This window comes from Panthera leo, chromosome D4, assembly GCF_018350215.1.
Source record: "Panthera leo isolate Ple1 chromosome D4, P.leo_Ple1_pat1.1, whole genome shotgun sequence".
Taxonomy (NCBI): domain Eukaryota; kingdom Metazoa; phylum Chordata; class Mammalia; order Carnivora; family Felidae; genus Panthera; species Panthera leo.
Window position 1 is genome coordinate 87,834,672 of NC_056691.1, and position 23,925 is coordinate 87,858,596.

Genomic DNA, 23,925 nt, shown 5'->3' on the forward strand with positions numbered 1-23,925 from the left:
ATTTTGCAGATCATTTTGCAAACGTGGAGGTTGGTCAATGGTTATGCTTTCAGGAACATTAAAACAAGCCTAAGACAGAGTCTCATGTCAAAATGAAAAAATGCATACTGGAAATATTTCACTGAAGAGGCTTTCGGAAGTATTTCATCTCTATGTAAATTCACTTTTGGTATCACCTCCACTCCCACCCTTCCTGATACTCTTGAGATTTTGACATTTTGACTTCCTTGGGGTTTTTCGGATGTTTATTTAACCAAACTCCATTGTTTAGCGTAAAAACCACTTACGCCAAAAACAAATAAGTGAAAATTAAGACTCACAATATAGAGACAGTAGCAATTGCTAGCAAATGAACTAAAAGTTGGAGCTGGGAAACCCAATTTGGCAATAAATTTCATATTTAAAAAAATAATAAATAAAAAAAATAAAAGTTGGAGCAGAATGCAATTTAAAGAGCACTTCTGTAAAACATTTAACCGTAGTAAATAATTGCATGTTTCAACATTCCTATCACAAGTTCATTAACATTTTTTTTTAATTTTTTTTAATGTTTATGTATTTTTGAGATAGAGACAGCACGATTGGGGGAGGGGCAGAGAGAGAGGGAGACACAGAATCCGAAGCAGGCTCCAGGCTCTGCACCGTCAGCACAGAGCCCGATGTGGGGCTCGAACCCACGAACCGCGAGAGCATGACCTGAGCCGAAGTCGGACGCTTAACCAATTCAGCCAGCCAGGCACCCCCACAAATTCATTTTTAATGGTAAAACTAACACTGAGTGTCACAACCTTTAAAAAAAACCCACAAAACTCATCTAACTAATATTCGCTTATGACACAGATCAAAGTTATGCCCTGTTTCCAGACATAAATACATTTACTCCACATCTAATAATTGGAGAACATTTCCATTAAATTCCATTTCCCATGTTAAGTGTCAAAAGAGGAAAACATATCCATTATTACCCAGGACAAATATTAAGAATCAAAACAACCGAAACCATTCAGAATGTTCACTTAATACGGGCACCCCGAGAGACAACGTATACGCAGAATATAAACTCTACAGATAGATACGTAAACAAAACAATAACAAAAGCGTTCCCTCTCGAATCTTTGATTTGAACACTGATCCATTTATAAAGGAACAGAGCAACAATACCCATTTTCGAAAGTCTCTTTTTAACCGTACACATTTTTTCCCTCGTTGTAAATAAAAAAGCATTTCCAACCAAAGGATCGAGCTGCCGTTGCAAAATGTATTTCCTGCATTCATACTAACCACTTCCTCTTTCAAAAAAAAATTTTTTTTGTTGTTTTCTAAGCTGTTACAGTGAACAGTTCCTTCAGATAACCAGTCAGACATTTTATATGAAACAAATTTGGGAGAAGCACTAAAGATATTACCATGTTCCATAAAGATGTCAAACCTCAGCGTTAGAGCGAGGGCAGCGAAAACATTTGACAAGTACAACTCCTTATACGTCCAGTGGCTAAAGCAGTCATCTTGCAAGAGACTGTTTCCCCAAATGGTAAAAAAATTTAACACTGCTACTCGGCTGGCTTCAGTTAGAGAAGACGTGAGCCTACCGTGCCTGTGCGTTTCGGAGTCCTCAACTGAAGAAAATTTCCCAACTGCTCAACTCCTTTTCTTTTATTGAGATAATTACCACACTGAAAATCATTCAAAGCAGATCCTTTCCTTCTTGCGTAAAGTTAGCACAGATTCTTTACTATAGTTTTATTTTGCTCTCCAAAACATCCGATTAGGTAACACAGGACACATTAAAAAAAAAAGAGCGCGTGTATATTTTATCATAAACTAGAAATGTGAAGTTTTATCACATACTTCTCGAATTTTTTTTTTTTTGAATGTTTATTTTTGAGAGAGAGAGAGGAGACAGAGTGCGCACCGGGGAGGGAGAGGGAAAGACAGAGAGACACACACAGAATCTGAAGCAGGCTCCAGGCTCGGAGTTGTCAGCACAGAGCCCGACGCGGGGCTCGAACTCACGAACTGACAGATCATGTCCTGAGCCGAAGTCGGACGCTTAACCGACTGAGCCACCCAGGCGACTCTATCACCTCCTTCTTAAAATTCTACCATCATTCATAAATGGCTCAGAAGTTCCTATTCTGCTTCACGCTAGGGACCTCCCTATAGAATCTAAAAGCTACGAATGTTCAAAGCCAAATACTTTTAGAAGCTGTAATGACTACACATAAACAGAATGCTAACTCCCTGAGTAACTGACACACTCTTCTAAGCGCTGCTCGTCAGGATCTGGATGTAATTTAACTTTTAAAACGTTTCCTCGAGTCAGGTTCTATAACAACACTCATGAACAAGCCCAGTAATGAAGCCTCCTGCATTGTCTAGAGAATTCTTCTGGTTAATCAAGACTCAGAATTGCAATGAACTTGAATAAAGAAGCCCCATTAACAGTTTCAGCACACAACTGCCCGTAAAAATGCAGACTCTGGCAGCAAAAAGAATCATCCGAGATAAATGAAACTACAGCTGTAAGAAAGGGAGAAATTGACACCAGCGTTTAAAAACATAACTTGAAATCCACTAACAATTCGTAACCACTAACTGTGCAGTTTTTTGTTAAACAATATCCTATTTTGCATTTAGAAATTATGTAAGCGCCAACAGTCACAAGGCAAGGGCGAATTAGAGAAAGGGAATTATTCATTGCCTGACATGGATGAACTCCGTGTAATGCATGCATTTAGAAAACACTGTTCTCTCTGTTCCGAAATATTAGTTCACATTCCATTCATTTTGATAACCTTTTCCTTTTTCCTCCTAACACCACACTGACCATGGGCAGCTCCATCAGAAGGCAGAGATTAGGCACTGCTCCTCGCCCAACTTGGTCCAGTATGTCGTTCTTCCAAAGCAGACCGACAGACAAAACCTGACTATAAAGCCTTTGTCACCAAAATGCCACTGAAGAGCCCCCGTTAGAGGGCAAACGGGAAAATTCACAATACGGAGAGCTGAATGCCGGGAGGAAAGTGAAAGCCAAGCTCCTTAAAGTCAAGGATTGTGTGCTGGCGTGTGGGTGTCTCGGGGTGCCGCCCCCACACCTCCCCAGCACGCAGTCGGTGGGTCGTGGGTGAGGGAACGAACGGGCGCATCATTCCGAAGGATCACACCTTAGGAATTCTTCAACACGTTCAACGCTTTTTGAAAATCAGACTAGGACCGTGAAATCACGATTCCATTACGATTCCCTGAAATTAAAACAAAGCCAAACAAACAAAAAAAAATAGGTAACTCATGGGGGGGGGGGGGGGAGGCCTGTGAAAAGAGAAATAGGCAATGTTCAGAATTTAGTTGGATAAAAAGCTGTACCGAGCAGGGGCGCCTGGCTGCCTCCATCGGGCGAGCACGCAACTCTTGATCTCAGGGTTGTGAGTTCGCGTCCCATACTGGGCATAGAGATTACTTAAATAAATAAACAAACTTAAAAAAAGAAAAAAATGGTCCACAACACTCCTCGTCAAGGAAATGCAAACACAAAAGAAACCACTACCAGATTCCACTCCCCCACTCATCCAGAAGTCTTTCTATTTCAAGACCGAGAGCACCTCTTGTGGGTACGGATGAAGAGCGGCCCGCGGAGGGGCATCCGTGGGCACGGCCACCTCGTCAAGCTCTTTGACAGCACGCCAGAGGCAGGTACCCAAGTATGACTCACGATGCCACACCCAGGTCTCCGCCCAAGAATAGCGAGAGATCGTGGCCACCAAAGATACATCTAGAGAGGTTCGTGGTAGCTTCCTTCTTAATGTAACCTCACTACGGAGACAACCTAGATGCCCCCGAACACGAGAAGGGATACACACTGGGGTCTGTCCGCACATGGAGAATCACATGGCGACCGAGAAAGGGCAACTCAAATGACCACCACATGCAACAAAAATATGAGGGTCAGAAACACAACCTTGAGCCAGAGAAGCCAGACAGAAGGATATGTGTTGCATACCTTGTACGAAGTACAGAAGCAGGTTAAACCAACGTATGATAGGGGTCAGAACGATAGTTACCTTCGGGATGGGGGAGTGTTCAAGGGAGCCTGTGGGGTTCTAGAGACGTCCCCATCTTAGCTGGCAGTGCACGGTTTCCTATAGACGTAAAAACTCATTGAGTTGTCCACTTAAGATGTGGCCACTTTATTGTATCTAAATTCACCTCAATAAAAAACTAATTTACGGGGCGCCTGGGTGGCTCGGTCGGTTAAGCGTCCGACTTCGGCTCAGGTCACGATCTCATGGTCCGTGAGTTCGAGCCCCGCGTCGGGCTCTGTGCTGACCGGTCAGAGCCTGGAGCCTGTTTCAGATTCTGTGTCTCCCTCTCTCTCTGCCCCTCCCTATTCATGCTCTGTCTCTCTCTGTCTCAAAAATAAATTAAAAAAGTGGGGCGCCTGGGTGGCTCAGTCGGTTAAGCGTCCGACTTCGGCTCAGGTCATGATCTCACGGTCTGTGGGTTCGAGCCCCGCGTCGGGCTCTGGACTGATGGCTCAGAGCCTGGAGCCTGCTTCCGATTCTGTGTCTCCCTCTCTCTCTGCCCCTCCCCCATTCATGCTCTGTCTCTCTCTGTCTCAATAATAAATAAAAACGTTGAAAAAAAATAAATAAATAAAAAATAAATTAAAAAAGTTAAAAAAAATTAAAAAAAAAAAAAAACAAACTAATTTATTTCTAAAGTAAGCTCTATGCCCAACACGGGGCTTGAACTCACAACCCTGAGATCAAGACATGCATGCCCTGCCAAGGGAGCCAGCCAGGCGCCCCAATAAAAACCTATTGTGAACGTTCTAGAACACGTATCAAGTGCAAGAGTGATCACCTCTCATGAGGGCCGGGGAAGGGGGCAGAATACCTTTCGCCTTACTCTCAATGTATTTTAATTATTATTCCTATTGTTTTACCAGAGAATCCTACATTTGAGTGAGGCGTTTTGGGTTTGATTTTTCCATGTTCCCTTGTAGCCCTCTGACTTCTCAATATTACAAAAGAGACAGTAGGGACTATATTTTCCACCTCGTTAAAAAAGAGGTGCTTCAACTTCAGCGCGTGGGTCACGAGCCCCAGGGCGACCTATTCTAACATATATCGGTTCTTTTACCAACCCGGATCAGCGAATTCCTAATCACTAGAACTCATGTTAAGTCTTCAAGTTCAAAACCTCCTGAGCGCTGCATCTTGGCAAAGGAGAGGAGACCGCGACCTTCCTTGAGTTTCATCACCAACAAAACCATTCCATTGAGCGATTTCCTTCCCCCGTCGTTCCTCAGAGGAACATGGCATCCTCACACATCCAAATATGTTCCCCTGCCCAGAGATAAAACTACCAAGGGTCTTTTTTTTATTTTTAATGTCTATTTGATACATATAAATTTATTTCTAGTTAGACTGGGCGCCTCGAGGACAACACAGAGCTTCTTGTAAGCAAATTACTAAATATCTGCCCACATGCTGATATTGACCACAGAGCACAAGTCTACTGATGCCCCACGCAGACTTGGGCAGATTTAGGTGATCTGAACACAGGGCATGCGAAAACCATAGGACGTTTTATTTTTCGGAAAAAAAAAAAAAAAAAAAAAGACGACGACGATGAAATTCAGGCTCATCATACCCAGATCCTAAGTCCTCTAGAAGATGCACGTACCTAGAGTTCACATCACCTGTTATCATCAAACACAGATGCCATGCGCAGAAGTCCCTTCTGCTTCTCCTGGGGAGGGTTCCCTCTCTGTAAACACAGTGCTATCATTCCAAATGTCGCAGAACTGATCGCCGCACGAGGGAGGGTGAGTTATTTCTAACACAATTGGATAACTGAATCATGGGCGGAAACCGGGGGCAAGACATTGACATCAGATTCAAAGACCGTCAGAAGTCACAATGGGAAATTACATTACACAGCGACAAGAAGTGAAACATTACTTCCTTTCAGCTTGATACTGACAAGAGGCTTCGCTGGTGACAAAGGAGAGCGGATCGCTGTGTGTTTGGGGAAATCGGAGTGTTCCAAGTCCCCCTCTTGGGCAAAATGACACGATTGCCGATATTTCGACACTGCTTTACCTGCTTCAGGTTTGTGATGCTAAAATCATTTATCGTATCCTCGGAGAGGAGGTAAGTGGGACTTGCATAAAAAATAGCAAAATGGTGTCTTCAGGATAAGAAAAAACAGTATGCCCTTGGAAATACTAAGACAGTCAAGGAGAACAATTCAATTTGGCCAGGACCTGTCAGAAAGTCCTGAAGCCGTAACTGGCCCCAGGAACTGCACTGTTCATAGCTAACTGGGGTCTGACCTGAGGGCGAAAAGCAAAGAAAACAATCACCCTGGAAATTTCTGAGCCACAGAAAGGGCCAGAACTCATACAGCATGTGTGGACCTCAACCCCCAAGTGGAGATTAATGCAGTCCTGGCGGGGGAGTGACCTCAGGGAACGCCAGCTCATCCTGGAGAACCCACTTTAAAGCTAGGCCATACATTGGGAATGCAAGCTGGTGCAGCCACGCTGGAAAAGAGTATGGAGGTTCCTCAAAAAACTAAAAATGGAACTACCCTACGACCCAGCAATTGTACTACTAAGCATTTATCCAAGGGATACAGGTGTGCTGTTTCGAAGGGACACATGCACCCCCATGTTTATAGCAGCACTCTCGACAATAGCCAAAGGACAGAAAGAGCCCAAATGTCCATCGATGGATGAACGGATAAAGAAGATGTGGTCTATATAGACAATGGAGCATTATTCGGCCATCAAAAAGAATGAAATCTTGCCATTTGCAACTACGTGGATGGAACTGGAGGGTATTCTGCTAAGTGAAATTAGTCAGTCAGAGAAAGACAAAAATCAGATGACTTTACTCATATGAGGACTTTAAGAGACAAAACAGATGATCATAAGGGAAAGGAAAAAAAAATAATACAGAAACAGGGAGGGGGACAAAACGGAAGAGACTCATAAATATGGAGAACAAACTGAGGGTGACGGGAGGGGTGGTGGGAGGGGGGATGGGCGAAATGGGGAAGAGGCACTAAGGAATCTACTCCTGAAATCATTGTTGCGCTACATGCTAACTAATTTGGATGTAAATTAAAAAAAAAATTCTTTAATATTTATTTATTTATTTTATTTATTTATTTAGGACAGAGAGACAGAGCATGAGCAGGGGAGGGGCAGAGAGAGAGGAGACACAGAATCCGAAGATGGCTCCAGGCTCTGAGCCGTCAGCACAGAGCCCGATGCGGGGCTCGAACTCACAGACCGTGAGATCATGACCTGAGGCGAAGTCGGGTGCTCAACTGACTGAGCCACCCAGGAGCCCCAATTTGGATGAAAATTAAAAAAAAAAAAAAAAAAAAAAAAAAAAGAAAAGAAAAAAAAGCTAGGCCATGGATAAAATTCCAAGGAACACACATTCATAATCAAACAGTCTAATCTACACCTCCCATGTTTTTCTGCTGTGATTTATACCTTTTTATGGGACTGAAATACAGGGCAATGATGCGAGGATAACATAAAAGCCTTGTTAGTCTACGTGCAGTTTTTCACAGCACATTAATATCTACTGGGAAGATATTTCCGCCTGTGTAAAAATAATGGATAACTACCGAAAGCTATCTATCTGATGGATCAGATTTTTCAGTTTGATGAGAGGCATCTCATCAGAAGTGAATGCTCCCAGGGGCGCCTGGGTGGCTCAGCTGGTTGAGATCCGACTTCAGCTCAGGTCATGATCTCACGGTTCGTGGGTTCGAGCCCCACGTCGGGCTCTGTGCTGACAGCTCAGAGCCTGGAACCTGCTTTGGATTCTGTGTCTCCCTCTCTTTCTCTCTCTCCCCCTCCCCTGCTCACACTCTGCCTCCCTTTCTCTCAACTATGGATAATAAAACATTAAAAGAAAAAAAAAAAGAAGTGAATGCTGCCCAAAACTATATCTCTGGAGGTCCTACTACTCTTAAGGACCTACATCATGAAGGACAAGGGCTGTGATCCTCGGTGCAGATGCCTAGTTTTACTAAAGTTGTTCTTCTGTTGGAGCTCTGGGTACCAAGTTCTCTTCACTGTTGAGAAATCAGTTTCCAGGCCTATTTTCCCCCCAGAAGCCCTGTCTGTTGTTTTTAGCAGTATTTTTGTGGAACGTAAGGTTCGCGGTGATGCGTTTATGGCATTATAGAAGAAATGTCTGTATCACGAAAATACACAAGGAAACAAGTCACCGTGAGCAAGTGAGCAGAAACAGCAAATTGAAGCATCAGGCCCGCAAAGAGTAGACGCTGAAATTAATTAAAAAGAGAATATAAAATTAGTACATTTATTATGTCTCAAGAAGTAACCTATGATGTGAAAGTGTGACAACGTCACCAGAAGATAACAAAATGTCTCTACAGATTTTAAAGACAGCCTGAAGGAACTTCTGGAAAGTAAAATTAACACCTGAACTTAGAGAACTTAGAGAACCCGCAGACTAGACACAGCGTAAGAGAGAATTCGTGAAATGAAAGTCACATCTGAAGGAATTCCATGGGACACAGAAGAGACAGAGAGACAGAGATGAGAAATACAAATACACTTTCACAGGCAAAGAGGACACAAAGTAGAAGTTTTAACTTGCACCTTATAATCGGAGTTCCAGAAGAAATAGAAGAAAGACGGACAGGCATGTGTGGGAAAACTCCAATCTGGAGCCAATAAATTCAGTGGATCAGAAGCAAGACAGAAAAGAAATTCACAGCTAGATATGTTATAGTGAAATTTCAGCGAAGAACTTAGACCAAAAATATCTCCGTAGTCAGCAGGAAGAACAGACATTATCTTCAAAGGGTTAACAGTTACACGGACTTCTCACCCCTTGTGACCTCTCAACACAAATGAGAGCCAAAAGATGATAGAATTAGGTTCCTCTGGGTACAATCACCCTGGGATTGTATACATGGAGAAATCATCTTTCAGAGATGAGAGGTCCATTCCAATCAAACGAACACTGAGATTTTATTGCAATAAATCTTGGCTACTGGCACTTCTAAAGGATGTCCTTTGGAATTAAGAAGGAATTAAGATCCCCGATACAAAAAAAACAGTGAACGAAGAAAGTGGAAAGCATACTTACAGGACTGTATAAAATTACCAAAGCCCCACTTGTGTAATTGAACCCAAAATACTCACAAGTAAATGGCAACAAGGGAGCTGGTTTAGTTAAAGGGTTGTGTGAGAAAACATCACTGGGGCGCCCGGGTGGCTCAGTCGGTTAAGCGTCCGACTTCGGCTCCGGTCGTGAGCTCGCGGTCTGTGAGTTCGAGCCCCGCGTCGGGCTCTGTGCTGACGGCTCGGAGCCTGGAGCCTGCTTCCGATTCTGTGTCTCCCTCTCTCTCTTCCCCTCCCCTGCTCACACTCTGTCTCTCTCTCTCTCCTTCAAAAATAAATAAACATTAAAAAAAAATTTTTTTTAAAGAAAAAAGAGAAAACATCGCTAAAGATTCCGGTATACTTTGTAGTTCAGGCTGAATACGTCTGTTCAAATGTCTAGGCTAGCCAATGAAAGCACAGGAAGAGGATACAGGAGATCTCCAAAAGAGGTAGTACAGATCAGGCAATACAGACTTTAAGGCACAAAGCATCACGGCAGAAAGAAATTCACCACACATGGATGAAAACTTAAAACACACCGAAGGTACTGCGATTCTAAAATTTATTTATTTCTTTAAAGGCTTTCTTTTTTAAATTTACTTAATTTCTTTTTTTTTTTTTTAGTTTTTTTTTTTTTTTAAGTTTATTGATTTATTTTGAAAAAGAGAGAGAGGGCAGGGGAGGGGAAGAGAGAGAGGGAGAGAGAATCCCAAGCAGGCTCCATGCTGCCAGCCCAGCGCTGACGTGGGGCTCGAACTCACCGACGGGAGATCAAGATCTGAGCCCAAAGCAAGAGTCGGACGCTTAACCAACTGAGCCACCCAGGTGCCCAAATTTAATTTCTTTAAGTAATCTCTGTGCCCAACATGGGGCTCAAACTCCCGTCCCCAAGTCAGAGTCGCACGCTCTACTGACTAAGCCAGCCGGGCGCTCCTAGAATTTATTTTTTCCTAAGGTAACTTCACGGTAGAAGAAAAAAAAGTAAGAGTAAATGACAAATCTTCCACCATTACGATCTGCCATAAATGGCTTTGAGTCCCTTGTACATACGAACACTGTTAGCATTCCCATGAATCCTGTTCTTCTGTGTTCCCATTTTACAGACAAGAAAAGTAAGGCACAAAGAAGTAACATATCTCCCACAAAGAAATGATACAACCAATGGCAACAAGAATCCTTCACGATGGGAGGATTTGCATATCAGCAAGTTAGATCTAATGCAAATACGTAGGGATGGAGAATACATATTCTTTTCAATTACTTCTAGAACACTGATAAAAACTGACCATGTGCTGGGGCATAAAACAAGTCTCAAATAAACCAAAGACTCAAACTCAGAGTTTCCAGAACGATGATGCGATTAAATTATAGAAATCAATATCAAAGATACTGAACTTATCGAAGAGAAGTTGAACTACGTCATACAGTGGGAAATTTTAAAATAGGCTTCCAAATAAATCATAGGAGAGATTCAATAATAGTAAAGGAAATGAAAAGTATCTGGAAATGAACAATAATGATACTTCATATCAAAATCTGTGGGTTACACACAAAATCATATGTAAATGGGAAATGTATTACTTAAATGCTCATATCAGAAAAGAAGAAAGGGGTGCCTGGGTGGCTCAGTCGGTTGAGCGTCTGACTTTGGCTCAGGTCATGATCTCACGGTTTGTGAGTTCGAACCCCCGCATCGGGCTCTCTGCTGTCAGCCTGGAGCCCGCTTCAGGTCCTCTAGCCCTCCCCCGCCTCTCAAAAATAAATAAACATTTTGTTAAAAAAAAAAGCGGGGCGTCTGGGTGGCTCAGTGGGTTGAGTGTCCGACTTCCGCTGAGGTCATGATCTCATGGATCGTGGGTTCGAGTCCCACATCAGGCTCTGTGCTGACAGCTCGGAGCCTGGAGCCTGCTTCGGGGTCTGTGTCTCCCTCTCTCTCTGCCCCCTTCCTGTTTGCGTGCTCTCTTTCAGAAACAAAAATAAAAACAAACAAACCAAATAAACACACATTTTAAAAAAACGAAAAAAAAAAAGAAAAGATGAAAAGCTGTAATGACATCAACCGAAGAAAGAAATTTCTGGAAGGGGAGGAGAATAAATCCAAAGACACTGACAGAAGAGGAAGAAGAAAAAGAAAAAGAAACTAGATGAAATAGAAACTACAAATAGACAAAGGAAGCTCCATGACGATCGGTTTGGGGTTCTCGGAAAACGCGAATAAAAATGATCTGGAATGCTGGTCCTCCAAAAAAAACCCCCAGAGATATAAATAAACAATTTTAGGAGTAAATAAGGGGGCACAACAGCACAGGCAGCAAAACTAAGGTGAGAGAATATTATGGGCAACTTTAAGCCAATAAACTTAAGGGGCGCCTATGGCTCAGTCGGTTGAGTGTCCAACTTCGGCTCAGGTCACGATCTCGCCGTTCGCATGTTCCAGCCCCGCGTCGGGCTCTGTTCTGACAGCTCGGAGCCTGGAGCCTGCTTCGGATTCTGTGTCTCCCTCTCTCTCTGCCCCTCCCTCGCTCGTGCTCTGTCTCTGTCTCTCGATAATAAATAAACATAAAAAAAATTTTTTAAGCCAATAAATTTGAAAATTCAGGATGAAGTGGATATAGGTCTAGAAAAACACAATCTGCCAGTACCGACCAAAGGGGAAGCAGACGATGAAGGAACTGACTCTGTAGTTCGAGACTTCCCACAGTGAAGTATTACGAAACGTTCAAGAAACATTAATTTCAACTTCCATGGATTATTTCAGAAAATAGAAAAACAAACAAACTGGCAACACGCTCGTAAAGCAAACTAGGACGGACGGGAAAGGAAAATTATAGATCCATTTCAATGGAAACAGATGCAAAACTCTTAGGTAAAATATTTACAAAACCAATTCAGCTAACGTATTAAAAAAAAAACAACAAACCCAAGACATCATCACCTAGTTGGGTCCATCACAAGAATGCTAATTTGGTTCAATGTAAGAAAACTGACTCAGGTAATCTATCGCATTGATGGACTCAAGGAAGCAGAAAGAGTATCTGATGTTATTCAACATGATGAAGTCACGGTGAAAAAACCTCATGGTAAAATAGGAAAAGAAGGGACTCCCTTAGCCTGATAAAGTGTATAGATTAAAATCATGCTTAATGGAGAATTATTTGAAGTACTCTCTTCACACTCAAGAATCGAGATAAAGAAGTCCACAATAATTGCTTTTACCAGCATAATGGCGCTCATGACCAACAGAGCAAGATAAGAAAAGTAAATAGAACGCATAAGGGTTGAAAAAGAAATAAAGCGGTCATTATTTGCTGGTGATAGGACTGTCTCTACACACACACACACACACACACAAACACACACACACACACACACACACACTCCAAAGTAGAAATACAAAGAGAAATTTAGCAAGGCATCTGGCTCTAACATTAATGTAATTAATATATAAAAGTCAGATTTCTACATAGTCCACGGGAATTAAGAACATCACGCCGAACGAAAAAACAATCAAGAATGAAGGAAATAAATGAAAGTATGATTTTTGTTTATATAATGGTGAAAAAGAAGCAAAATTATAAATATACTCTTCGGAGATACATACACCCGTGGCAAAGCTGGGACAATTAGTAAGGAGGTGATTAACACCGAATTAAGGATAAAGGGCACCTCTAGGGTGAGGATCAGGGGCATGAAGTTAGGGACAGACTTCAAAGGCATCAATAAGATTGTATTTCTTTTTTTTTTAATCTGTATTTATTTTTGAGAGAGACAGACACAGAGCGGGAGCGGGGAAGGGACAGAGAGAGAGGGAGACACAGAACCTGAAGCGGGCTCCAGGCTGTCAGCACAGAGGCCGACGCGGGGCTCGAACTCATGGACCGTGAGATCACGACCTGAGCCGAAGTGAGACGCTTAACCGACTGCGCCACCCAGGCGCCCGTCAAGTATTTTTGTAATAAGCAAAGATAGCTTTTATGCTAAGAAAAGGCCGTAAGAGAAATTCCTTTTTTATTAATTTTTTTTATGTTTTTTATTTTTGAGAGAGACAGACAGAGTGCAAGCGGGGGAGGGGCAGAGAGAGAGGGAGACACAGAATCGGAAGCAGGATCCGGACTCTGAGCTGTAGGCACAGAACCCGATGGGGGGCTCAAACTCACGAGCCGTGAGATCACGACCTGAGCCGAAGTCGGACGCTTAACCCACTGAGCCACCCAGGCGCCCCATAAAAGTAATTTTCTTTTAAGAAGATCTTGAAATGAATAAAATTCACTCTGATTTTACATTTAGGCTAACAGAACATTTGATAAAGAAGGGGCATGTCTTTGCGAGGTATGCTACCCCTATACTGACGTACCTCATTTAGCCCCAAACGATTTCAACTGAGCCCCATTTTAAACAGTTTGGGGAGCTGGCTATTTAATAGGAATTTATGACAAACCTACGGTACTTTACGGTTACTTTATCAGCACATTAATATCTTTTGGTAAAGTATCCACACTCGGGCTCAAATACAGACATTGAGACTATGTATTTTAATATCGTCGGCAATTTTCAAGGAAGGCAGGGTGATAAATACCTGGGCTTTAAGCCAGGCATCTGGCAGACCTAGACCCATAACTAAATCATCCACGCTATTTTCCAACTAAACTCGTCTCCCACGAATCTGGCAAAAGTGAAAGAAACCTATGAAAATGCCAGGCTTCTCCCCACAGAAAGCAGCAGGCTGAGGACGTCAAAACGGCCCTGGGCGGTCGTGGGATGAATACAGCCATTTAGCAGGCCTCACGCTGTTTACCCTGTATTGATGACTCTTCGGAAAAGAAAACTCCGCTTCTAGGGAAAAACACGTATGGGACCCACAAGAAGGTACAGTGCGAGCTTTATCACCTTCCTAACTGCGACACAAGTCGGGGACGCCCAGAGGCCAGCCCTCAGCTACCACCTGCTAACAACCGGAATGAATCCACTGCAAGGCAGGCCGGCCCTCCAGGCCCTTTATCTCCCGAGCGGAAGCATCAGAGGCAGCCGATCTCTTCCAGATGGCTCTGCAGCCCTGTGCTCTGGCTTTTAAAGGGGTGAACTCGTTCTTTGAAAAGCCATTAAGGGAAAAGCCACAACCTCCGGAAACCACCCTGCTGCGAGCCGCTCCCAGGCCGAGTCTCCGCGTCACCATCCTGGGGACCACACGATTCGGCCAACTGCCCCCGATCGGCACTCCGGAGACGCCCCGAAAGTCAGGGCTTCTGGCCCCCACGACAGGTGACACAAAACGGGAAGCACTGATCCCAGGGTGGGTGGCCTTCTGCGGTGCCGTCGGAAAGGAGAGCTTGGGGACGGGCAGCCCGGGGAGGAGAGGCTCCAGGCCCAGCTAAGGGAAGTAAGTGAAAGACTCTCACTGTCACCTCACCTTCTCAACGTCTGCTTTGGTGACATTGATGTCGGCGTCCATCTTCTCAAAGTACTGCTGTGCCCTGTCCGCCTCTTTGCAGTCACGTTCAAATCGCCTTTTACTCTGAAAGCAGGGGCGAGTGGTGGCAGGAGAGCAGGTGTTAATGCAACCACGAGATTCCTACGCGAGGGTATCATTTCATCTCCATCCCCCAAAGAGCTTTCTCCTTCCTCTGAGCTGATTTGTGACGATTTCAATAAGTTACTCGAACAGCTGCATTTATTTCCACCCAAACCCATCTCCCCTTTGTTCTTTGCGTGTGATTTTTTTTTTTTTCTTTTTTAAGAAAAACACTCTACGTGAGCTCTTGGGGCTCAACATCCTAGTCTCCCTAAGGGCGCCTACAAACAAATCCAATTCAAACTGGAAGATCTCTGAAGGCGTGTCTTTGGCGTTTTGGTTTCGCGCTTACGGATCGCTTCGCGCTCGCGTTCACGTTTAGGAAACCTAAAGCCGTTTCTCGAGCCGTTTGTCCTCCACTTACTGATTCGAGTTGCTTCCAGCAGATCTCTATGTGCTGTTGTGCCTTCCGCCCATCGTGAAAGTACTGGAAACAGAAAACGCACAGTGATTAGCACCCCCTCTTTCCCAGGGTCACACCTGAGGGGAAAAAAAATCATCAACTCAAATCATATTTAATTTCTTGTTTTAAGTAGGCTCCACGCCCAACGGGGGGCTTGAACTCACAACCCTGGGATCCAGCGTCGCGTGCTCTGCCTACGGAGCCAGCCAGGCGCCCCCTAAACCGTACTGAAATGCTGAACCTCTAGTGCATTCCAAAGAAATGGAAGACTTAAAAAATAAAGGGGAGGGGCGCCTGGGTGGCTCAGCTGGTTAAGCGTCCGACTTCGGCTCAGGTCACGATCTCGCGGTCCGTGAGTTCGAGCCCCGCGTCGGGCTCTGTGCTGACGGCTCGGAGCCCGGAGCCCGCTTCGGATTCTGTGTCCCCCTCTCTCCCTGCCCCTCCCCTGCTCAGGCTCTGTCTCAAAAATAAATGAAACATTAAAAAAATAAATAAATAAAAAATAAAGGGGAAATGAAAACACAGTCACAGAGTTTCCCCCTCAAACTTCAGGTAGGATAATCCCGAGTTCTCAGACCCGCGCGCAACACTCGTGAAAAGGGCAGGAATGGTCGTTAGGACAGCGACCACGGAGACCTTTATTTTTCCGCTGCTTTGAGAATTCACACACAATGGCTTCCATTAGCGCATAACTGTTCACCAGGCAGAATGTCTTCCAGGTTCATCCACGTTGTCACGTGGGTCTCGGCCCTTTCTCTCGTTTTTACTGCCCAGTGACACTCCGTTGTATGGGCATATACCGATTTTGTTTCTCCATTCACAGTTGACGAACATTAGGGTGTTCCCGGTTTGGGGCTACCAGGAATAATGCCCCTGCAACCATTTGTGTAGATGAATGCTTCCATTACTTAGATCTTCTTAGATTGAAAAGTTCAGCCCCCTGCTCTCTGCCAAGGCCCCGTGGCAGGTACGTGCCTTGTGTTGACCAGTAAGGACCCCAAAGGGCTAGAGCAGGGGTAAGCCTCAGGCACTATCAGGAAATGGGGTCAGAGAAGAAAGGGCCAGCCTGTGTAGAGTCTCGTAGGCTTTGGGTCTGAATGAGCTGGGGAACCATGGGTCGCATAGAGGCGCCATGTTGTGAAGGAAGGTTCCAGGTCTCTCTCCAACCCAGGAGACGGGAGACTTGGACCACAGGGCAGCAGCGTAGGTGGTGAGCGGGGGCCAGACTCTAGGTGTCCTTCCCAGGTGTCAGGAAAACCCCAGGATCAGATGTGAGTGGAGGTACGGAAGTTTCAGGGTTGACTCCAAGACTGCTGGTCTGAGCTCTAGGAGGGGGGTACTGGAGTCAGACAGTTTTAGCTTTGTTAGGTTGACATTCTAAGACACCCCCAAGTGGAGAGCCTACCGGGGAGCTGGATGGCCGAGTGTGAGCTCAGGGAAGGGTCAACGCTAAAAAGATCAGCGTGGACGTCACCAGCATCACGTGGGTGGTTAGAGCCACAGCCTGGACAAGATCTCCAAAGGAGATGAGATCCCAAGGAAAGACCAGAAATACATAGAAATGTTAAGAAACTGATGTCCTTTTTATCCCGTGGCCCCAAATCACCAGCGTTTCCTAAATCGTGTGATCTCCTTCAGCTGTGACATCACTGACTTCGTCAACGTGGTGGGAATTTCCCAGATCTGTCCCCTGTGTCCCCAGCGGCTGACCCGGGGATATGGACCACACACGGCCTCCCGGGCCCTCTGGTTCTGTCAGATTTGCCACAGACGTTCTGGTGCATCAGAGGGCGGGGAATTTAGGTGTATCTGAAGGTCCTCTCGCTGAGAAATTCTAGGTTGGCTGGGTCCTCGACCGAGGCCACGGCTGCGGTCAGGAACCCCCGCCCCGTGGGACGGAGGGGACCGCAGCAGCTCCCCACCCCGACTGGCCCCCGGGGTTGGGCACTAGCTCTTAGTGCTTTTCCTGAACCTTCTCCGCAGCCAGGTAAACCCTCCTGCTACTGAACAACCTTCCTGGAATGACTGGGCTTGAATGTGCCGTCTGTGTTCTGACAGACAAGGTGGGGAATGTCGTGGCCAGAAGGTAGGTTGAAAGCAGACTGATGGTGGAGGCTCCCCCTCCCCCCCCCCACCCTCCCCCTCTGAGTTTATCTCTCCTAGTCAGAGCCTAGGGCCGGGCTGAGTCACAAAGGAGGACTGAGGACTGGGGAGGATAGGAAGGAGGAGACAAAATCAGATCCTGGCTCTTTTATAAGGGACTCCTTCCTTGTCTCTCTTTCGAGGCCACGCTTCTCGGCTTTAAGCTCCCTGTTCAGGCAACTTTTCTCCATCCAGCAATTTAGGAATCCAAGAGGGGGCCCCCCGGGGGGGGCTTCACTTCTCAGTTTTCGTTAACAGACACGGGGACGAAAGGGAACCGAGCTGGAGTCTCGACATGAACGTTTCTCCCAAAACACGAGGCCCGTCCTGGGCAGAGAGAGGAAATGGACACAGAAGAACACGGGGAACGTGACAGGCACTGCCGGGAAAGGTTGACTCAGCTTTAACATCAAAGGCGTCTTCTCTGAAGGCAACAGGTGTCCCCCCCACCCCCCGCCGCCCCCTGCTCCAAAAAAAGTCACATTCTGGGAGCATGAGGGCTGATCTTGATTGAAAACCCATACAGTGAATGTTCTTACCACCCCTCCATTTAATAATCTAATAATAAATATGAATTTATTCCAGGGGTGCCTGGGGGGCTTCCGACTCCCGATTTCGGCTCAGGTCGTGATCTCACGGTTGTGAGTTCGCGCCCCGCATCGGGCTCTGGGCTGACAGCTAGGAGCATGGAGCCTGCTTCGGATTCTGTCTCAGTCTCTCTGCCCCTCCCCTGCTCGTGCTCTCTCTCTCTCTCTCTCTAACTCTCTCAAATACAAAATAACACATTAAAAAAAAAAATCATCTGAGAACTACACTTGAGACCCTAAGGTTTCCAGGGACACAAGGAAAACTCGAGGTGTCAGTGATTTCCCTCCCAATCTTTCTTTCCTGGCAATATGTTCCTCCAAAACTCATCTGTGGCTACAACACACACACAAAGACGTGGTGCTGAGCCCTTGGGAAGTTGGCGGGTGGTACCGGAGCCCCCCTGACGGTCCTGAGCTGACGGCCACCTACCAGTGGTTCATCTGCGGCCAGCTCTCCGTCCCCTCCTTCAATCCCAGAGGCTAGTTCACAGGAACAAAGGTAAACAAACAAACCAGCTTGCCAGATGGGTTTGTTGTTTCTTCGCAAACAATGGCAAAGCATTTCTTCCCAGGACAGTGAGCAACTGTGTATCTAAAAAGTGTGCCTCCCAGCGCTAGAGAAAGAGGAATTGTTCTCTAGAAAAAGAGAATAGGTCTTTTGGAGCCACAGAGTGAAGTCACCACGGCGCTTTTCTCCTATCGCCAGAGAAGACAGGAAATGCCATCTCCAGAGACCCAGAGAGACGCTCCGGACTTTCTGCTGCAGGCAAGATGCTTTTGTGTCTCTTCCAAGGTGATAAGAGACTTTTAAAAATGCCTGATGGTACGGCAGGTGGCAGCTAAACTTCCTTTCCTTTCCCCTTTCTGGTTGAACCTTAAAAATATACAGATAAGGGGCGCCTGGGTGGCTCAGTCGGCTCAGCGTCCTACCTCGGCTCAGGTTATGATCTCATGGTTTGTGGGTTCGAGCCCCGCGTCAGGCTCCGTGCTGACAGCTCAGAGCCCGGAGCCTGCTTCCGATTCTGTGTCTTCCTTTCTCTCTGCCCCTTCCGCACTCATGCTTCTCACCCCCCCCCCAAAAATAAACATTAAGAAACAATTTAAAAACTATATACAGATAAAATCTATACAAATAAAAACCATCCTTCCAATTTTTGTTGTTGTTGCTGTTAGAAATCTCCCAGGGACCAGGGGCAGCTAAGATAAGATAAGAATCACAGGGAACCTAAAATAAACAACCACAAACTTAAAGAAAAACTTCAATGACAGAGCTTCCAAGAAAGTTTTACTGCGCGCTGCAAGAGATCATCGTTAGGCTGCGAGAATGTCTATTATTCATACCCCACAATTAGGTACAGCAGCTGCTCTTTTTTACTAGATTTATATATAATAGACCGTTAATTTTTAAAACTCCACAAAAAAGCAAAATATAGCACTGATCTGAGAACAGTCACTTCCCCCCCCACCAAAAAATAAAGTGGAAAAAAAAAAGCATAAACACTCAATTGAGGACAGTCAACCATCTGGAATTTTAAATAAAACTCAGATTCCACAGATGAAAACAAAGGAATACAAAGACTGGAAAAGGCCAACGAAAAAAAGCAGCTTGCAGAAAATATGCCTGGGACAAATATTATAATTTCCTCAAAACCCACAGCGTGGTGGGTCTGAACACTAACAGCTTCGAAGCCCGACTCGGGATTAATGAACACAGCTACGAATCTGCGTGGCCAAGGGGAGCCGTGGATGCGGGCTGCGGGGGAAACTCAACCACCTTCAGCCCTGCCCGAGGGAGCCCTTCACCCCCTCACTTCAATCCCAAGCCACAAACCTGGGAGCGTTCGGGATGTGATGGAAGTCGCATTCTGATTTATGCAGAATGGTCAGATGATTAAATAAAGAGGAATGATTCGGGAAGGTCTATTTCCCCCAATACATTTATAATACAGATAACCTTCGCAGTGAATTTGTTTCAAGTTCCTAAAGCGCCTGCCTCCCGGCATCATGTTTAGCTGCTTACCTCCCCCCACCCTCCCCCCCCCAGGCCATCTGGGCACCGGGCAGGGGACCCCACTCACCGTCCTGCGGCCAAGTTCCCTTCACTCCTTCTCCCCATGTGCCTTCACCCCGCTGTTCCTGTCATTCTCCTGCTGGCTTTTGCTACCCAGAATGCTCCTCGTGCACAAGGTACCTGGACTCCAGAAGGCTTTTGAACCTATTCTTCAGGACAACTCTTTCTTTCGTGTTGCTTAAAATCCTAATTGTGCTGAAGAATCCGATTAACTTTTTTTTTTAAGTTCCACGTCCAACGTGAGGCTTGAACTCACAGCCCCGAGATCGACAGCCTGCTCTGTGGGCTGGGCCAGCCAGGTGCCCCCCTGATTAACTCTCAGGATGATCTTAAACAGCCGATGAGACACGGCCCTCCCTTGACCTCTTCCGGGGTATACCTCTGTTACTTCCAGACCCAGACGAGGAGGATCGCCCAATAGAGGGCCAGGGTGACCAGGGGTGGGACTTTAGGGGCAGTGATCCTTCCCTGAAAAGGCTAAAAGCTCTTTCAGTGGGATTCAGTCATTCAGTCCACACGTGCTAACTGTATGCCCTGATGCGCAGGGTGCTGCTGTCCTTGTGAAAACTAGTGGACGCAGAGGAAGAGAAAAGGGGACGAGGTGGGGGTGTGGGCACAGCGGCATTTTAGACAGAGAGGTCTGGGTGATGTTTCTTTCTTTCTTTTTTTTTTTTAATGTTTATTTATTTTTGAGAGAGACACAGACAGAGTGTGAGCAGGGGAGGGGCAGAGAGAGAGGGAGACACAGAATCCGAAGCAGCCTCCAGGCTCCGAATGGTCAGCACAGAGCCCGACGCGGGGCTCGAACCCACGAACCGTGAGATCATGACCTGAGCCGAAGACGGACGCTTAACCGACTGAGCCACCCAGGGGCCCCTGGATGAGGTTTCTTGAACAAAGTGTACGAGCGGACTTGCAGAGGTCCGGGGAAACACCCTTCCGAGCAGCGGGAACAGCAACGGAGATGCCCTGAGGTGGGAGAGGGCTGGGTGTGTTCACGGAACAGCTGATGCCAATGTGACCAGACGGAGATGACGGACAAGGCCGAAGCAGGCGACGGCTGGACCAAGGACAGCTTCCAAAGCCACGTTAGCGTGAGGGGAAGCCACCAGGACGTGGTCTGCTCTGTGCCACCACAAGGTTGCACGGGCTCCCTGGCGTGTGGAGAATGTTCCGAATGTGGCAGGTGCAGCAGAGGGACCGGGGGTACAGGTGGAGATGGGGAGCTGCGTCACGGACCACGGGGCGAGCCCGGAAGCCGAGGGGGGAGTCGGGAAGCCTGGAGCACTCCTCCGGGTGAGACGACGAGGGACTGGACGAGGGTTGAGAAGTGTTTGGATTGGGGACATTTACTGAAGATAGAGCCGATCACAGGACCTGCTACTATACAGAAGATGGGGTGCGAAGGGGGCCAGAACAACTAGGTTAAAAAGGAGTGCCATTGACTGACTGGAGGAAATGCAGACTGGAATGGGGTGTGATAAAAAGGAGTTTCGGGGATCCAAAGTTTCTTTCTGGATGGGATACATGGGCCACTGCCTCCCACAGCCCTGGGGCATCACTCCCAGTGCTGCTGGGCTCCAGAACCCCCTCTGTCCTGGGCGCACTGGTGGGGGGGGGGGGGGGATGCTGCATCGGGCACATGGCGGGAGGTGACGAGCAGGTGCCTGGATAGAGGAGAGTCAGTTGGGACACAAAACATCAGTCAAGTAATTGCCGGTCTCAGAAGAAAAAGAAGGTGTCATTCCAGCTCCTGAGGGAGAAACCCAGAACCCAGAGTTGCACTTCAGATCTATGGAATCGAGAACAGAATTTCAGTGCCCTGATAACTAGCTATGCTACCCCATAAATGACAGGACAGACTGTCTACGGTTCTGCGGGTGACAGAACCACAGTGGTGACAGGCCCTTGATGAACAGAATGCGACCATCACGTGTGCTTCCAAAACAAAACAAAATACACCTTCTAGAGATCCATTAGACCAGGGGCCACCAGTGGGTGTCGTATCAGCATGACCTTGCCAAAGACCAACAGCTTCTTTAGGGCTCCTCGCTTTTGGATTTATTTAAATAAAAGAGGTAACCCCAGGAAGGAGGAACTCTTATTGGGAACGATGCTCCTCTCCCAGGCCACAAAATCTAAAATCTCTTAACACAGTACCCAAAGTTGCATCTCAACAGGACCGAAGGGATCAGAGACAGATTTGTAATCAGATGATCACATACGTACGTTCCTTTCGTTTTTCGCTTTCCTTCTGTCTCTTTGCTGTAATCGCTCATAAAAACATGTTCTAAACATAGTAGGGTCAGTCCGTGCTACAAAACTGCCTTGTAGGAAATTAAGTCCCTCCTTAGGTTTCTAAATAGGACCTACCCAATACCTAACTTCAAGAGGAAGTTCCAGTAAATGTTGGCCGGAACCTCCTGACTCCCCTTCTGGGGCAACAAATCTCCATAAATCCCTCTTACGCGGTTAGTGATGACCACTGTGGATAACCCTGCGACAGCCTCAAAGCTGGAGCTGCCCCAAACGATCCCTCTGAAGTTCTCTGAATACTGGATGCGATGTGCAGAAATCGCCAACAAGAGTGTATTTACTTGTGTTAAAGACCGTTACTCTTGGGGCGCCTGGGTGGCGCAGTCGGCTAAGCGTCCGACTTCAGCCAGGTCACGATCTCACGGTCCGTGAGTTCGAGCCCTGCGTCAGGCTCTGGGCTGATGGCTCAGAGCCTGGAGCCTGTTTCCGATTCTGTGTCTCCCTCTCTCTCTGCCCCTCCCCCGTTCATGCTCTGTCTCTCTCTGTGCCAAAAATAAATAAAAAACGTTGAAAAAAAATTAAAAAAAAAAAAAAAAAAAAAGACCGTTACTCTTGTAAGTGACCAAAGCTTAATCGAGAACCGTAAACCACGTATGCTTTGACCTCGTATTCTCTTTCTGGGAATTTAGCTGGGAGAAACGATCCCCACCCCCCACACCAAACAGCTATTAAAGTAGTGAGTTCGCCGCAGTATTGTTTATATAAGTAAGTAATCAGAAACCGGTAATAGCCTATAGATCAAATATTAAAGAATTAATTAAGTATACAATAGCATTAGAATGAGACATAGCCACTACAATTCTAATTATGAAAATTGTATGTTTTCGCGTACGAAAGTGGAAACTGCTTATGCTATTAAATGGAGAATAAATAAAAATATAAATTATACCTATATAGGACTCATATGCTTAAATGTTATATATTCTTATATAGATATTATATATACACCCATATCTGTCTCTCTCTATACATATCAATATCTTTATGTCTATAAATGATGTCTAGAAGGAAACTTGGAAAAACGAGGTTCTGATTTATAAAAACTTTAAGTTTTGGGTTTTTTTTTAACTTTCTTTATATATCTTTGAGACAGACAGTGCGAGCAGGGAAGGGGCAGAGAGAGAGAGAGGGAGACACAGACTCCGAAGCAGGCTCTAGGCTCCAAGCCATCAGCCCAGAGCCCGACGCGGGGCTCGAACTCACGAACCGTGTGATCATGACCCGAGCTGAAGTCGCCTAACCGACTGAGTCACCCAGGCGCCCCGAGTTTTTGTTCTCTAATCCAGAGTTTTGGTAACATTCTACACAATACTGACAACTAATAAATGAATCCTAGCCCTCCCCCACCTTCAAAAAAAGGAGGGGGAGGGGCGCCTGGGGTGGCTCTGTCGGTTAAGCGTCCAACTTCGACTCAGGTCATGATCTCGCGGTTCGTGGGTTCGAGCCCCGCGTCGGGCTCTGTGCTGACGGCTCGGAGCCTAGAGCCCGCTTCGGGTTCTGTGTCTCCCTCTCTCTCTGCCCCTCCCCAACTGGGGCTCAATCTCTCTCCGTCTCTCAAAACTAAATAAATGTTAAACATAATTTTTTTTCAACACTATGTGAGAGAGTTGCACGTAACATGGGAACACGGGTGGATGCGGACAGGGCGGCATAAAACCCATCTTTTCTCCTAAA

The 23,925-nt window shown here is 46.1% G+C and overlaps 1 protein-coding gene across 8 annotated transcripts in view; it reads right to left on the reverse strand.

Annotated features, from left to right (window-relative positions):
* Positions 1-23,925, reverse strand: part of FNBP1 (formin binding protein 1) — a 140,913-nt gene that overhangs the window by 47,391 nt on the left and 69,597 nt on the right. For 7 of the 8 annotated variants that reach the window (XM_042912361.1, XM_042912365.1, XM_042912364.1 and 4 more), the window contains exons 5-6: positions 15,097-15,159; positions 14,571-14,675 (exon numbers count right to left, since the gene is read on the reverse strand). In XM_042912361.1, coding sequence (XP_042768295.1) covers positions 14,571-14,675; positions 15,097-15,159 — 168 coding nt within the window. Of the gene's footprint in view, positions 1-14,570; positions 14,676-15,096; positions 15,160-18,294; positions 18,722-23,925 lie in introns of those variants that run through there. The other variant, XM_042912366.1, reaches the window with a different exon arrangement.